Source organism: Equus caballus, chromosome 4 (genome assembly GCF_041296265.1).
Source record: "Equus caballus isolate H_3958 breed thoroughbred chromosome 4, TB-T2T, whole genome shotgun sequence".
Lineage (NCBI taxonomy): Eukaryota > Metazoa > Chordata > Mammalia > Perissodactyla > Equidae > Equus > Equus caballus.
This window is the reverse complement of record NC_091687.1, coordinates 35,743,132-35,760,784: the sequence shown is the minus strand read 5'-3', so window position 1 is coordinate 35,760,784 and position 17,653 is coordinate 35,743,132. Positions and strand designations below refer to the sequence as shown.

General features: G+C 38.8%; 1 protein-coding gene across 3 annotated transcripts in view; it reads right to left on the bottom strand.

The window, feature by feature from the left end:
- The window catches only part of CROT (carnitine O-octanoyltransferase), an 85,896-nt gene extending 68,853 nt beyond the window's left edge, over positions 1-17,043 (bottom strand). Inside the window, exon 1 of one of the 3 annotated variants that reach the window (XM_070265588.1) lies at positions 16,715-17,043. In XM_070265588.1, the coding sequence (XP_070121689.1) occupies positions 16,715-16,742 (28 nt within the window). In that variant the 5' untranslated portion in view covers positions 16,743-17,043. Of the gene's footprint in view, positions 1-4,647; positions 4,671-16,714 lie in introns of those variants that run through there. The other 2 variants (XM_070265585.1, XM_070265587.1) reach the window with 2 other exon arrangements.
- Between the last annotated feature and the right edge of the window lie 610 nt (positions 17,044-17,653).

Sequence of the window (17,653 nt, the reverse complement as noted above, 5' to 3'; positions counted from 1 at the left end):
ATTTTATTCTTTTCGTTGCGATTGTGAATGGGATTGAGTTCTTGAGTTCTTTTTCTGTTAGTTCATTGATAGTGTATAGAAATGCTACTGATTTATGTATGTTGATTTTATACCCTGCTACTTTGCTGTAGTTGTTGATTATTTCTAATAGTTTTTCTATGGATTCTTTGGGGTTTTCTATATATAAGATCATATCGTTTGCAAACAGCGAGAGTTTTACTTCTTCATTGCCTATTTGGATTCCTTTTATTTCTTTTTCCTGCCTAATTGCTCTGGCCAGCACCTCCAGTACTATGTTGAATAGGAGTGGTGAAAGTGGGCACCCTTGTCTTGTTCCTGTCCTCAGAGGGATGGCTTTCAGTTTTTGTCCATTGAGTATGATGTTGGCTGTGGGTCTGTCATATATGGCCTTTATTATGTTGAGGTACTTTCCTTCTATACCCATTTTATTGAGGGTTTTTGTCATAAATGGGTTTTGGATCTTGTCGAATGCTTTCTCTGCATCTATTGAGATGATCGTGTGGTTTTTGTTTTTCATTTTGTTGATGTAGTGTATCACGTTGATTGACTTGCGGATGTTGAACCATCCCTGTGTCCCTGGTATAAATCCCACTTGATCATGGTGTATAATCTTTTTAATGTATTGCTGTATTTGGTTTGCCAGAATTTTGTTGACGATTTTTGCATCTATGTTCATCAGTGATATCGGCCTGTAGTTCTCCTTCTTTGTGTTGTCCTTGTCAGGTTTGGGGATCAGAGTGATGTTGGCTTCATAGAATGTGTTAGGGAGTACTCCATCTTCCTCAATTTTCTGGAATAGTTTGAGAAGAATAGGTATTAAGTCTTCTTTGAATGTTTGGTAGAATTCTCCAGAGAAGCCTGGTCCTGGACTCTTATTTTTGGAGAGGTTTTGGATTACCATTTCTATTTCCTTACTTGTGATTGGCCTATTCAGATTCTCCATTTCTTCCTGATTCAGTTTGGGGAGGTTGCAGGAGTCTAGGAAGTTGTCCATTTCTTCCAGGTTGTTCAATTTGTTGGCATATAGTTTTTCACAGTATTCTCTTATGATCCCTTGTATTTCATTGGTATCTGTTGTGATTTCTCCTCTCTCATTCCTAATTTTATTTATTTGCAATTTCTCTCTTCTTTTCTTGGTGAGTCTGGCTAAAGGTTTCTTGATTTTGTTAATTTTTTCGAAGAACCAACTCTTTGTTTCATTGATCCTTTCTATTGTCTTTTTTGTTTCAATATCGTTTATTTCTGCTCTTATTTTTATTATTTCCCTCCTTCTACTGACTCTGGGCTTTGTTTGTTCTTCTTTTTCTAGTTCTGTTAGGTGTCGTTTGAGGTTGCTTATGTGAGCTTTTTCTTGTTTTAGTGAGGTGAGCCTGTATTGCGATGAATTTCCCTCTTAGGACTGCTTTTGCTGAATCCCAGATGATTTGGTATGTCGTGTTCTCATTTTCATTTGTCTCCAGATAATATTTGATTTCTTCTTTAATTTCTTCAATGATCCATTGTTTGTTCGGAAGCGTGTTGTTTAGTCTCCACATTTTTGCACCTTTCTCTGCTTTTTTCTTGTAGTTGATTTCTAGTTTCATAGCATTATGATCAGAAAAGATGCTTGATATTATTTCAACTCTCTTGTATTTATTGATGTTTGCTTTGTTTCCCAAAATATGGTCAATCCTTGAGAATGTTCCATGTGCACTTGAGAAGAATGTGTAACCTGCTGTTTTTGGATGAAGTGTTCTATATATATCTATTAAGTCCATCTGGTCTAATTTTTCATTTAATTCTATTATTTCCTTGTTGATTTTCTGTCTGGATGTTCTGTCCATTGGTGTTAATGGTGTGTTGAGGTCCCCTACTATTATTGTATTGTTGTTGATGTCTTCTTTTAGTTCTCTTAAGAGTTGCTTTACAAATTTTGGTGCTCCTGTGTTGGGTGCATATGTATTTATAAGTGTTATGTCTTCTTGGTGGAGAGTCCCTTTTATCATTATATACTGTCCCTCTTTGTCTTTCTTTATCTGTTTTGCTTTGAAGTCTACCTTGTCTGATATTAGTATAGCAACACCTGCTTTCTTTTGTTCATTATTAGCTTGGAGTAGTGTTCTCCATCCCTTCACTCTGAGTCTGTGTTTGTCTTTGGGGCTGAGGTGTGTTTCCTGGAGACAGCATATTGTTGGGTCTTGTTCTTTGATCCATCCTGCCACTCTGTGTCTTTTGATTGGGGAGTTCAATCCATTTGCGTTTAGAGCGATTATTGAGATGTGGGGGCCTACCACTACCATTTTGTGTCTTGTTTTCCGGTTTTCTTCAATTTCCTTTGTTTCTCGTCCCATGGTTTAATCTGTTCTGATGAAGAGCTGCTACTCTCTGTTGTTGTCCTTCTGCTTATCTCCTCTGCTCTTGGTTTTGTAGCCCCTTTCCTTTTTTGGATTTTTCAGGAATGAGGGTTTTCCTGAGGATTTCCTGAAGAGGAGGTTTTGTGGCAATGAACTCCCTTAATTTTTGTTTATCTGGGAAAGTTTTTATTTCTCCACCGTATTTGAAGGATATTTTCGCTGGGTAGAGAATTCTCAGCTGTAGGTTTTTGTCCTTCAGATTTTTGAATATATCATTCCACTCTCTTCTAGCCTGTAAAGTTTCTGCAGAGAAATCTGCTGATAGCCTGATGGGGGTTCCTTTGTAGGTTAGTTTCTTTTGCCTGGCTGTCCTTAGTATTTTCTCCTTGTCGTTGACTTTTGCTTGCTTCACTACTATATGGCGTGGAGTTGGTCTTCTTGCATTGATAAAATTTGGAGATCTATTGGCTTCTGTCACCTGAAGATCCATCTCTCTCACCAGATTTGGGAAGTTCTCAGCCATTATTTCTTTGAATAGGCTTTCTGCACCTTTCTCCTTCTCTTCTCCCTCTGGTATACCTATAATCCTTATGTTGCATCTCCTAATTGTGTCTGATAATTCTCGGAGAGTTTCTTCATTTCTTTTTAGTCTCACTTCTCTCTCCTCCTCTGCCTACAGCATTTCTATATTCCCATCTTCCAAGTTGCTAATTCTTTCCTCCATATTATCGGCCCTACTGTTCAGTGCATCTAGATTTTTCTTAATCTCCTCTATTGTGTTCTTCATTTCCAGTATTTCTGTTTGGTTCTTCTTTATCGTATCAAACTCTTTTGTGACATAGCTCCTGAACTCGTTGAGTTGTCTATCTGAATTCTCTCTTAACTCATTGAGTATTTTAATGATGGCTGTTTTGAAGTCATCGTCATTTAGGTTATATATCTCATTTTCTTTGGGATTGTTTTCTGTGTATTTGTTATTTTCCTTCTGTTCTGGAGATTTAATGTATTTTTTCATGTTGCTTGATGTTGTAGATTTGTGCCTCCACATAGAGATAGAGTTTAGTTGCTCCTTCCCCTTGTTTCTGCTGGTGTGGTGGGGGAGCCGCTGTTTATACTGCACCAACCAGGAACCCTATCCGCAGTTGCTAACTGGGCCTGGGCCCCTCCTCGTAGTCACAGTGGTCCTTTGGATTCCCTCTTCTGCCGTGGGGGCCATCACGGAGGGGCTTCAGGCTGCTGGTGCCTACTGTTGCAGCCCACCTAGACATGCTCCCTCCTTGGGGTCTGCAACAGTGTTATGGGCTTTTCCAGCGGCCAGGGGTAGGATCACTTATATTTGCCGCTCCGTCACTGTCGGCACCCACAAAATCTCACTTGTCCACTATGGGTCGCAGCAGAGCTATTGGCATCTTCTACAGTCTGTGGTTAGCTCACCTAGCTATGCTACTTTTGTCCTGGGGTCTTCCAGCCTTGTGGCTCCCGGATGGGTGCTCTCTACTAGTGCTGTGCAGAGGCTTTCCCTGAGGCTGCTGTGAGCCTGTAGGGTTTCCCCCTAGGTCGCTGGAACTCCACCCAGCCCCAGTCCTGTTCCCCAGGAACTCGGGGAGCCCTTTGCCCTGTCTGGGGGATAGCTGGAGATCCTGATTTCAGTGGTAGCTGGTCAGCTGCTGCCCTGCCTGATATTCTCCTCTCCAGGACCCTCCTGGTGTTGTGGATGCTGGGCGTGGCCCCTCCGCTAATGGCAGACAGAGAGTTTTGTCTGCTGCCTGGGCGGAACTCTGGAGCTTCCCCTCCGGGGCGTGGAGCCGGCCTCTGGAGCTTCACCCAGCCCCAGTCCTCTCCGACATCTCCGGCAATCCCTAGCCCCATGGGGTGGGCAACGGCAGCTGGGGGTCACCTCGCCCTCTGGGATTCTCTCTGGGACTTTCCCAGAGTTGTGAATGCTGGGCGTGGCCCCTCCGCTAATGGCAGACAGAGAGTTTTGTCTGCTGCCAGGGCGGAACTCTGGAGCTTCCGCTCCGGGGCGCGGAGCCGGCCTCCGGAGCTTCACCCAGCCCCAGTCCTCTCTGAGATCTCCGGCAATCCCTTTCCCCACCGTGCAGGCAGTGGCAGCTGGGGGGCCGCTGTACCCTCTGTGATTCTCTCTGGGACCCTCCGGGTGCCGTGAACACTAGGCAGGATCTCCCCGTCAATGGCGGGGCGAGACTCTCCCTGAGGGCTCAGGTGTGTAACTCTAGAGTTTCCCTCTGCATTTAGGAGTAATTGCGGGGGGTTTAGGTAGGGTTCTGGTCACCTGTTTCCACCGTCGCTCCTCTGGTGTGTGCTCGCTCCTGCCCTAGATGTGTGTAGATCTTCTGGGGGCATCCGTTGGAAGAAAGCCACTTGCAGGTACTAGGCTGTTCGGTCGGGTTCGGAGAGTTTTCACCTATCTCCACATCCTCCTGGAGGGAAGTCCGTCCGCCTTCCGATGCATAGTCGCGTGGGTCTCTCAGACGTCCTGAGATGCTATCTGGATATCCTTTGTTAAGCGATGAGTGTCCAAATAATTGTAGACTCTAAGGGGGAGAGACAAAGAGGACTACTCATGGCGCCATCTTGGATCCTCCCTCTCTATTTTTATTTTTGTTACTTGTGCTTTTGGTGTCATATCTAACAATCCATTGTCAAAACCTAGTCAGAAAAATTATGCTTATGTTTTCTTCTAACTTTTTTTATGGTTTTAGCTCTTGTATTTATGTTGTTCCATTTTTTTATTGGAGTAAAATATATGTAACATAAAATTTATCATTTTAACCATTTTTAAGTGTACAGTTCTGAGGCATTAAGTGCATTCACATTGTTATGCAGCCATCACCACCATCCGTTTACAGATCATTTTCATCTTCCTAAACTGAAACTCAATATTCTTTAAACACTAACTCCGCATTCTGCCTCCTCTAGCCCCTGGCAACCACTGGTCTACTTTCTGTCTCTATGAATTTGACTACTCGAGGTACTTTAAATAAGTAGAATCTTATAATATTTGTCTTTTTGTACCTGGCTTATTTCACTCAGCATAATGTCCTCAAGGTTCATTCATGTTGTAGCATGTGTCAGAATTTCTTTCCTTTTTAAGGCTGAATAATATTCCAGTGCATGTATGTACCATATTTTCTTTATCCATGCATTCATTCATGGACACTTGGGGTTCCACCTTTCAGCTGTTGTGAGTAATGCTACCATGAACATTTTATACAGATATCTTTCTTTGCTGCCTATGCTTTTGGTCATATCCAAGAAATCATCGTCAAATCCAATGTCATGAAAATTTCCCCTATTTCTAGAGAAGACCTCCCCTAGAAGTTTTCCTTCTAGATATTTTATAGTTTTAGCTCTTACACTTTAGGTTTTTGATCCATTTTGAGTTCCTTTTTTGTATATGGTGTAGGGAAACTTCCAACTTCATTCTTTTGTATATGGATGTCAAGTTTCCTAGCACAATTTGTTGGAAAGACTATCTTTCCACATTGAGTCATCTTGACACCCAATATTTGACGTATATATGAAGCTTTATTTTTGGGTTATCTATTCTATTATATTGGTCTACATGTCTGCCTTCATGCCAGTATCACAGTTTTCATTACTGTATTTTTGTAGTAAGTTTTAAAATCTGGAACTGTCAGTCCTCCAAATTTATGCTTTTTCATGACTGTTTTGGTTATTCAGGGTTCCTTGATATCCCATGCGAATTTAAGGATGGGTTTTTCTATTTCTGCAAAAACATTGCTGAGATTTTGATAGGGATTGCATTTAGTCTGTAGATCACTTTGGGGAGCATCAACATCTTAACAATGTTGAAGCCTTCCAATCCATGAACATGGGTGCCTTTCCATTTGTTTATGTCCTCTTTAATTTCTTTCACCAATATTTTATAGTTTCTGGGTACAAGTCTTTTTGGCTCCTTGGCAAAGTTTATTCCAAAGTGTTTTATTATTTTTGATGCTACTGTAAATGGAATTGATTTCTTAATTTCCTTTTTGGATTGCTCATTGTTAGTTTATAGAAATGCAACTGATTTTTGTGTATTCCCTTTCTATCCTGAAACTCTTCTGAATTCATTTATTAGTTGTAACAGTTTTTCTGTAGAATCTTTAGGGTTTTCTACATATAAGGTTGTGTTATCTATAAACAGAGATAATTTTACTTCTTCCTTTCCAATTTGGATGTCTTTCATTTCTTTTTCTTGCCTAATTGCTCTGGCTAGAATTTCCAACACTATGTTGAATAAAAGTGGTGAAATTGGACATCCTTGTCTTCCTGATTTTATGGAATGGTCCTTTTAAAATTTATCTTTCCTCATCAATAATCTCATCCTGTTCATCTATTTTCCTGATTTTTGTTAGGTCTTTGTCCATGTTTTACTTTAGCTCTTTGAGCATATTTAACAGTTTTTATAAAGCCTTCGTCTAGTAAGTCCAATGTCTGGACTTCCTCAGAGATGGTTTCTGTTGTTTTATTTTATTCCTTTGTATGGGCCATACTTTAAATTTTGTTTTGTATGCCTTATGTGTTTTTTGTTGTTGAAAAGAGGATATTTGAATATTATAATGTGGTAACCTTGGAAATCAGATTCTCCCCTTTCCACAGGGTTTGCTGCTTTTTTAAAAAATTGCAGTCTGTAGTAGTCCTTTTGTGCAGTGACTTTTCCCAACCGCCCCTCCCCACCACAGCATAGAGACTATATTCATTGTTCTGTGGGTTACTGATATCTCTGTTCCATAGCTTTTGTCCAGCTAATGTTTTGACAGAGATTTCCTTGATTGCCAGAGTTAATACAACAATGAAAACCAACCTACTCTTTGCAGGGGGGCTGTGTGCTGGGACACTTCTTCAGCACTTAGCGAGACTGGTACTGAACTCTAGGGGTCACCCTGAGTTGAAAGATGACAGTCTTCTCAGGTCTTTACTGAGCATGCTTGCCCTGGGCATGTGTGTGACTTTCTAAATTCCCCTGTATACATAAGTACTTTTGATTGCTCTAGTTTCCCACGGAAATTTTCTCCTGACTTTTCCTCCAAGTCTTTAGGTAATCTGTTGTGTGTCTGAGTCATAATCTTTTGCAACAGGCAGCTGCAGGTTGTTTGTCTGCCATCCAGTGTTTTTGAGCAGCACCTGCTGTTTTTCTATCCAGGGTAAGTTCCCAATTACGTGAAACAGACAAGCATCTTGCCTCAATCCTTCAGATATCCCCAAGACAGGGTAGAACATAACTATACAATAATTGTTGAAAAGGTCTGCCCTGGTTCTGAGGAACCACAATCCCAATCTAGGAACACAGACTGCTTTCTTAAAGACTATCACTGAGCTGGGGCGGGGGTGAGACAAGAGCAGGTATTTTTAACTACAAAGCTTCCCTATTGTTTTTAAGTTGCCTGTTTCTATATTCAGCATTTGTTTAGTTGCTGTAAACTTTTGACTATTTTGCAGAGTTCTGACAAGGTTGGTTCTGATCATTTCTGCTTAATTTGTGGTGGTTCTGTTGGCAGTTGGGAGTTTGGAGCTGCCTCTTCTGCCATTTTGATGTCACTCCCTGAAGCGATCTGTTTCTCTCTCCCTAGCAATGCTTCTTGCCTTAAGATCTATTTATCTAACATTAATATAGTTAAACTAAGTAATATTAATTAGTATCAACATGGTATAACTTTTTTCATCTGTTTCCTTTTCTATCTTTCTGCATCTATATGTTTAATATGATTCTTATTAGTGGTGTACAATTGAACTTTTTTGATCCAGTCTGACAATTTTTGTCTTAACTGAAACATTAAATCCTTTTACATATAATGTAAATACTTATATGTTTGATTTTAAATCTATAATCTTTTTTGGGCTTTCTAGTTGTCGCTCATTTTCTATGTTTATTTTTTTTCCTTTTGTTGCCTTTTTTTGTTTTATATTTTATTCCATTTTGCCCCTTACTTATTTGAAAGTAATATATTCTATTTATGTAATTTTAATTGTCCCTCTAGAAATTAAAACAATATCTCCTGTATTTTCCATTATTCTCTCTCCAAGTCACATTTTGGATAATTTCTTCTGCTCTATCTTCCAGTTCACTTATTCTCTTAGTGTCTTGTACACTGTTCATATCTATTGAATTTTTAATTGAGATTATTTTAGTTACTTTTAGAATTTTATTTGTTGCTTTTTAAATTATCCTAGGTAACTTTTTATACCTTCCTATTTCCTACAGATATGTTTATACTCCTTTTTCATTTTTTAAAAACAGTATAAACATTGTTTTCCTAATAGTTCCTGTATCTGAAGTCTTTCTCTTGTTGTGCTCATTTTCTTCCATGGTGGATCACAAGTCTTGATTTCCAATGGCATAATCATAATCAGTATCTTTGTCCTGAAATGTCAGTGTGACAAAACAATGCCTCAAGCCTGTTGGTGTCACCTAAAGATAGAGACAGGGAAGAAAAACAGAGAAAAGAGAAAGAAAGGAATGCAATTGAGAAAGAGAGAATAATATGGAAGAAAGAGATGGAAAAGTTGAAAGTGAGTGAATGGGAATGATAGCACCTCTTCCCTTAAATGCCACTGAAGGAAAAATGCATTGAGTATCCCCACTTAGAAACTTGTACAATTAAAGCACTTTATGAAAGAAGACCTGGGAAAAGATGCTCCAGAATGTTAACAATGATTGGTACTGAGTGGCAAAAATATGTGTGATTTTTTTCCTTTCTACATTTCTGCATTTTCCAAGTTTTCAGTAATAAATGCTTTATAAGTTAAACCTATTAAGCAAGTGATACTTGTTTAAAAAATGTATTGAGTAACATGAAAAAAGGGATAGGTCAAGAAACAGCATTAAGGCCTTACTGACCCAGGTATTGAGAGAGTAAATAAATATATGGGTAAATATTTTCTTTAGAAAATAAGGTGTGAATAAATTTATAGGGGTATTTTAAATAAAAACAGGTGTTTCAATAAAGAAAATAACTAGGGACCATTTCCAAATGGCAATCTTACCCTCCTAAGTTTCTTACCAAAATCTCATTGGCAGATATACAGACTTTGATTGAACAGACATGAACATTGTTATTTGAGTTGCTTTTAAAGTAGTAATGCAATGTTAATGGAAGGCTGAAAGGCTGCAGTGTGTCTTGGTGTTAGCATTTGTTGACCTATCCTTTTTTATCTCCAGTGTCTGGTATAAGATATGCTGGAAGAGAAAGGCAATCTAAGAGCCATTTGCAGAAGACCCGCGTTGTTGATGATATTGCCAGTTCTCTGCTGCCAATCCTCAGGAAAAATCTTTTTGCTTATTTTGGTCACAAGTTAAAAAGTAAAATAAAAGCACAGGTATTTTTAGTGACATCTTTTTGAGTTCTTGATCCAAGTCCATCTAAAGCAGTTGATTTTTATGTCTAGTTAATGTGGTTTTTTTTTACTTGGTTAAATTTCATCATTAATAAATTAAATATTGTATCTATGTTCTCAAGAAAAGAACATGAGAATCTGTTAAGTAGTAACTATAAATACTATAAATCCCATGTGGTGATACTAATTGACATTTTCTTCTAAGGACTGAAAAAGTCTTGTTTCGCAGGACAATAAATGCCGCACTACTAAGCTAGTGCACCTAGCACTTTTGTAATTCCTCAGTGGATGCTTATAAAACAAACATTTAAAAGTCAGTTGAGAACAAGCAATTTGTGGTATGTTCATGCAATGGAATACTACTCAACAATAAAAAGGAATGACCTATTGATATATGCAACATGTATGAATGTTAAAAATAATTATGCTCAGTGAAAGAAGCTAGATCAAAAAAAGAGAGTAATATTATATGATTCCATTTATATAGAAATCTGGAAAATACAAGCTAACCTATAAAGACAGAAAGAAGATCAGTGTTTGCTTAGGAGGACAGAAGGAGTGAGCAGGGAGGTTTGAGAGAGAGGGACAACAAAGGGACATAGGAACAGAAAATGTCGGGGGAGATGAACATGCTTGTTGTGGTTGTGGTTGTGGTGATGGCATCACAGGTTTATGTATATGCCCAAACTTATCAGATGTACACTTTAAATAAGGTACTTGATTATGTGTCAGTCATACCCCAATAAAACTGTTCAGAACAAAACGGAACAAAACAAGCCAGGGTGAGGGGCTGGCCCCGTGGCTGAGTGGTTAAGTTCGTGCGCTCCACTGCAGGCGGCCCAGTGTTTCGTTGGTTCGAATCCTGGGCGCAGACATGGCACTGCTCATCAAACCACGCTGAGGCAGCGTCCCACATGCCACAACTAGAAGGACCCACAACGAAGAATATACAACTATGTACCAGGGGGCTTTGTGGAGAAAAAGGAAAAAAATAAAATCTTTAAAAAAAAAAAAAAAAACAAGCCAGGCTGAGTCTTTGTCCTCTCTCCGAGTCTCTATGCAATAGTGTTACAATAGTGTTGAAAGCCCAGGATGTACTGGATAATCATGATCAGCCACAGCTTTTGTAATTATGTATTTATAATACAATTATTCTATTTTGATCCCTTATGCATAAACTAGTTTCATAGGACCTAATAATAATTTAGATTCCCTTTGAGTCTTGGCTCTTGTTGAATTGATTAGCAGGCATTTTAGGGAAATGTTCTTTTGGCGTTTTTCCTTCTTACAAATCCAGTATGAGAGCATCTGTTGCTTTTGTGACTAAACCCTACTTTAAAGGAAAGCATAGAGTTCAATCAATTAATTTTTTTCTGTCAAGTTTCAACTTTGTCTCATGTAAGATATATTTATTTTGGGGGTCGGAAGGGGAATTCAAAAGAAATTTACACAGCAAAAATTGTTATGCAGTTTGTGATTGGTCTAGAACATTTTTTGATCAAAAGTTCCTAATCCTATAGTTAGATGTTAGTCAGGGCTCCTTCAAAGGAAAATCATCAACTTAGAACTCTAGCTTAAGCTAAAAGAAGATTTATTGGTTTATGTAACTAAAAGATTCAGGGACTGGATGCTGGGACAACAATTGAGGTGACCAAATATTTGCCCTACTCTGCTCATCTTTTACTTCTGCTTTCCTCTGATTGGCTTCGTTCTCTACAGGGTCCCCCTGTGACTGGGAAACATGGCTTCTGGCAGCCGTAGGCTTCTGGGCTATGGCTCTTACCTCTTAGAGTCTCACAAGGAAAGAGACTATCTGGTTCTTGTTATCAATACTCAACATGGGATTCAGATTGGATCTGTTTGGATCACATGCTTTTCCCTCCGCCAATCACTTACCCAGCCCTATGGTATCCTAGGGCAGGGAAGTAGGACCCTTGATTGACAGCCCCAACAGAACCATGTGAATGAGAAAGCCAGGAGTGTAGCTTCCAAAAGGAAAGAATGCAGGGTAGACAAAAAGTAACAGATGTTCACTATAGCTAGTAACATCTTCTACTCTCCCTGTCAGTTGGAGGTGAAGCAGCAGAAGCATAGTTTTGTTGTTTTCTGCTTTCATGACCAAGTTGGTCACCATTTAATGAGCTCTCTCTGCATATATCTACTCATTTCATATCTGATGATTGACTCAAAACCAGAAGTTTTCTCTTTAATTCCAAGTCAGTTGTGAACTAATCATCTTTTAGTAAATTAATAGGTATTCGCCCAAAGTGAGAGAGATTGCATTAAGGGAAAGAACCCTTGAAGACCGGGCAGTGCCTCATCCTCTGAACTATCTCGTTTAAGCCTTCAGCTCTACTAGCTATTTTGAGGCTACCCAGTTCTCCTAGGTCTAACTTAATTGCTGTTTTTCCTTTTAGACACATCTTCCCTGCCAAAATCTGGAGGTAGCATCTGGATCTAGAATTCTATGACTGGGATGCCATTTCAGGATTCCAAATTCAAAATTTCAGTCTGAGGGATTAAAGTAATTCTGAAGCAAGAATTCCTGCTGTGCTATCCTCCCTTGCTCCTTATTTGTAAATAAGTAGATTGCCTCTGAAATCTACCTTTGAAGAATAACCCTTCTATCACTTCGAGTGACTTACAGATAATGTTAAAAATAAAAACAGTTATATGACATAACCTCACTTTGCTTTGTTAAGTCTGGGTACTGTCTTTGTCTTCTAAGATAAAATATAACTGATGAACAATTTCTCTGATTCACTAAAAATTTACCTCAAGGAAATTTGACAACACGGATTTATCCCAACAATTTTTTCCCATGCTAACGGGAGATTTGCAAGTTATTGGTACATTTACATTACTATTTTAAAACTAACTTTATTTGTCCTATGGAAAAATACAGACAGCTTCTGAAGTAGATATGCAGTGGGCTAGGTTCCTCTCTAGGCTCACCACTAACTGGCCCTGTGACTTTGGGGAAGTTGCCTTACCTCTCTAAAGTCGGATACTCCCCATCTTGGCCCCCTCATAGTGCAAAGAAGCTTGATCACTCATACAGTGCTGGTGGGAATGTAAAATGGCATAGCCATTCTGTAAGACACTGGCAGTTTCTTTAAAAACTAAACATGTGGCTTCCATACAACCCAGCAATTGTACTCCTGGAATTTATTCCAGAGAAATAAAATACTTACGTCCACACAAAAACCTGTACACAAATTTTTTTGGCAATCTTTATTCATAATAGCCAAAACTGGAAACAACCTAGATGTCCTTCAATGGATGATGGTGAAACAAACTTTGGTATATCCATATCATTAAGCAATAAAAAGGAATGAACTCGAGACCTATGCAGCAACCTGGGTGGTGCTGATTGTGAAAAAGCCAATCATCTCCAAAAGGTTGCAAACTGTATGTTTCCATTTATATAACATTCTAGAAATGACAAAAACAGAGAACAGGTTAGTGACTGCCAGGGGTTAAGGAGGGGGTAGGAGTGAGAGGGAACTGGGTGAGGCTATAAATGAATAATCTGAAGGATCCTTGAGGTGATGGAAAAGTTCAGTATCTTTATTGTATCAACGTCACTATCCTGGTTGTAATATTGTATGATAGTTTTTTGCAAGATGTTACCATTAGGGAAAACTGGGTGAGTGTACACAGGATCACTCTGTATTATTTCTTACAAGTGGTTGTGAATCTACAATAGCTCAAAATGAGAAGTTTAATTTAAAAAACTTTTAATTGAGGAGGAAGTCTTTGAGTCCAAATTCATAATTTCAGTCCGAGGGATTAAAGTAATCCTAGAAAAATTATGTAATGTGATAAATGTATTATTCTTTATTCCTTAAACTGAATTGTTATTTCGAATCTCTACCAGTGAGCAAGATTCATTCAATATATTTTTAGATTAGTGAGTCATTATGTGACTTCTCTTGCCTAGTATCTTGTGCTCAGTATATCCCATATAACAGGGCTCTGCAGCAAATACCAAAATTTTTGATGCAATTGGTCTTTCACCTTTCAAAACCTTTTAAACAAATGTTTCTTTTTCAGTCCAGAGAAGTCCAGCCCCAGGTAGGTTGAGCAATTGTGCCCAGGTCTGGAAGAGTTTAGGAGGTTCTGTTCTTGCTGGACAGTAACCACCTCGGCTAGGCCTGGGCAGGGTTCTTAGGAAAGCCCTGAGGCCTTTGAGCAGTGCTGACTCTTGATTAGCCTCAGAGCTATCTTAATTTTCTTTGATCATATCATTATAAAAGTATGTCATCATGAAAAATTTCTCTTTAGAAAGTATATTGGATTCCATATCTTTTATCAGTTTATTTTTTTGTAGAAATAAGGGAACTTATCAATACTTCCTTTGACATATCTGTGAAATTTATGAATTTCTTATTTTTTTAGAACTCTAAATAGTAAATTCACTTCAATCCCATATCATAGTTTATTTTACCTTGTCAAAATGAACCTGGTGGATATAAGGCCCTATTTTGTATTGTTTAAATTTAACCTTTCTGCCACTCTACCAAAAGAAAGAGTGGCTTTCATGCACACATTTTGATCATATAATTCTATAAATTTTATTCAGAAATCTTAGAAGTTTGCACAGTTAAGAATTGTGTCAGTACAGTGCACATACCACTGTCATCCACAAGCAGTGTTTGTAGACTCCAGAATAAGAAGCATATGATGAGGTGTCTCATGCAATGTAGTTCTTCCATAAGTTCTATTTAGGAAATAAGGCATTTTGAGGCAGACTATAAGGCATGCGGAGGAAGATTCTAGAGAGGGTCCTTCACCAGGTTCAGATTCTAGAAGACACCCAGAATGAACTCTAGAATAAATCTAGAAAAATAGATCCAACCTATCCAAACAAGTCTTTAAAAACATCTTACTAGATTACTATAAAATACTAAATGATAAAGCCAGGTATATATCTTTTTTGTGATTCTCCTTACATAAAGGAGGGGAAGGAAAAGAAATCATGAGATGGAAATACGCCAAAATGTTAGAGGTGGTTGATTTCGGATGCTAGACTTAGGAAGGTTTTGTTTGTTTCTTTGTTTGCTTTACTTCTTTAAAATGTTCAGACTTTCTATTAGGGGTAAGTGGTTCTTTTATATGCGGAAAAATGTAGCAAAAAAAAAAACTGAGAAAAAATTTTCATGGTGTCCATGACTGTCTTAATCCCCTCTCTCCTCATGAAAACCAAGAAATTGGTTGAGGTAGAGTTAATTTCCAGTAGGATTAAATTATTTTAATTTCCAAACAATACCACCCCACCTTTTTAAACCACCAAAGTCTCAATAAAATGCCAAAGTCACCAAAGAACCAATAATCTACAGCACAAACTCAGCATATTATGTCCCTGGCTCCCAGAGGGTTTGCAGTTCTGTCAAGACAGAAGATGGAGAGTTTGCAAAGACAAAAAGCAACTTGATACCAGGTGAAACCTGAGCCTAGTTTGTCCCATTCAAGTCTAGCTCTCAACACCCTGCCTCCCTCATCTCTTGACCAGAGTCACAGCCCATAACACTTCCTACCCTGTTACTTAATTTCTTACATAGGATTATCATTACCCACTTCAGTTCGACACATTTCCTGGCTTCCTCCCACTAATTCTCTCCTTAAAGCTTCCTATTATGTTCTCAAACCACAAATTAATTTCCAAGAAATCTCTAGAAATTTAGCGCTTTCCTAAAATGCTGCCATCTCCTCACTGTAACAGAAGAACTGAAGTTTCTCCCTTCATGAAGATTTCCGTCCTGAGTATCAAGTGGAGTCTACTCTTTCTCCCACTAACTTCTACACCCTTATCCTTAGACTGGGAAACAGGGTTAGTATAATCTTGGCTCTGCCTTGCCCTTTTCAATTCATTGTTCTACTACCTTCCTTCAACAATGCTCTCCTTCACTGAGTTTCATAATTCCTCACCTTGACTTTATGGATGTTCAGTTCCATTTCAGGAATTCACACACTAGGTCACAATCCAGTATTTACCCCCTGAAATGCTCCTCTAAATTTTTTAAGTCAACAACGTAAATTTTATGTTATGTGTTTTTCTTTTTTTTCAAGATTGGCACCTTAGCTAACAACTGTTGCCAATCTTTTTTTTTTTTTTTAATTCTTCACCCCAAAGCCCCCCAGTACATAGTTGTAGTTTCTAGTTGTGAGTGCCTCTGGTTGTGGCATGTGGGACGCCACCTCAGCATGGCCTGATGAGAGGTGCCATGTCTGCGCCCAGGATCTGAACTGGCGAAACCCTTGGCCGCCGAAGCAGAGCACGCAAACCCAACCACTTGGCCACGGGGCCAGTCCCCTATGTTATGTGTATTTTATAATAGTTAAAAAAAAACCTCTGTCATAAACTCCTTTTCTGTCACAACCTCCTATGCCTGTACTGCTACCACCTCTCTTCCACTAAACTTTTATATTGACTTTAGAAGACTTATAGTCTGTAGACTTCTTCTTCTCTCAGTTTATCACTAACTCCCAAAGAAAATGGAGACCATCAAATCATGAATTCCCTCAGCTTCTTTTCTCGGTACCTCTAGACACCCATGTGTCTACTAAGTCTACATTCTTCCTTTCTATTGAGGAAAAAAGTATCCTTACCTGTTTTCACCTGTGTTATTAGTGCTCTTATCACCTGTCTTCTAAGGGAGCTTGGTCATTGCTTATCTTCTCATTCTCCTTTATCTTTAGTCTCCATCCTTCTCTACTGGATTCTTTGCCTCCTTTATACAAATTGCTCTTTTTCTGCACATACTAAAACACAAACCAAAAACTTTCCACAGACCATGGTCCCCCTCAAGTGATTTCTCTTTTCACCTGTAAATTTCTTGAAAGGGTAGACCTTCATTTCTCTCCTATTTGCCTCTCGTATATTCCACTGTTTCTAAAACATTTCATGCAAATGTCAATAGTGACCTCCATTATAACTGCCAAGGTCAGTGGACTTCAAGGACCACTTTCCCCTTCCAATCCTCATTTTCCTTTACCTTTGCAGTATGTGACACTGTTCACCATCTTCCCTCCAATCTTTCTGCCTCAGCTTCCATGATGCCACTTTCTTCTGTGTTCTTCCTCTCTCTGAACATTCTCACGTAAACTGCGTTTCAGTAGACTCTTGACTCCTCTCTCCATCTTCACATTCAGCTTCTCACAAAATCCTGTCATTCAACATCTGTAATGTCTCTTGAATCTGTCCATTTCTCTCCATTCACTGCCATGGACGTGGTTCAAGCCTTCACCTGTTCAGCACCCCTTCCTCCTCCCTACTCCCCAACACGACCTCTGTACAATCCCTCACAACATTGCCAGAGCTATCGTTCTAAAACCTAAATCTGATCAAATCACTCCCCTGGAAAAAAAGATTAGTGATTCTCCACTGATCCCAAGATAATGTTCAGGCTTTATTGCAGTCCTTAGCTGCTTTATGGTCCTTAGCTCATCTGCCACAACTGTACGTTATGCTCTGTGCTGCCTTCTAAGCCTGATAAACACGCTCTATGCTGCTTTCAAACCTGATAGATTCCTGCTTGTGCTTTAACGCCAGAGCAGATACTACCTCCTTCAAAGTACCTTTTCTAGTCTGTCTCCTTTCCCTCTTCCTCTCTCTTTCTCTTTCGCTGTCCTTGAGGACCTGAAATAAGTATGTACAGAGCTCTGTGGGAATACAGAGAGAGTCACTTCAGTATCTTCTTTGTGCTAAACATTCTCACATATTTAATTGTCATTAGTAGGGTTGCCAGATAAATTACAGGATACCCAGTTAAAATTGAATTTCGGATAAAGAACAATTTTTTCTTTTAGTGTAAGTATGTCCCAGGCAATATTTGGGACATATTATACTGCAAAATTATCAAATTTAATTGGGTATCCTACAAAATAAATTCATACTAAAAATAATTTATTGTTTATCTGAAATTCAGATTGAA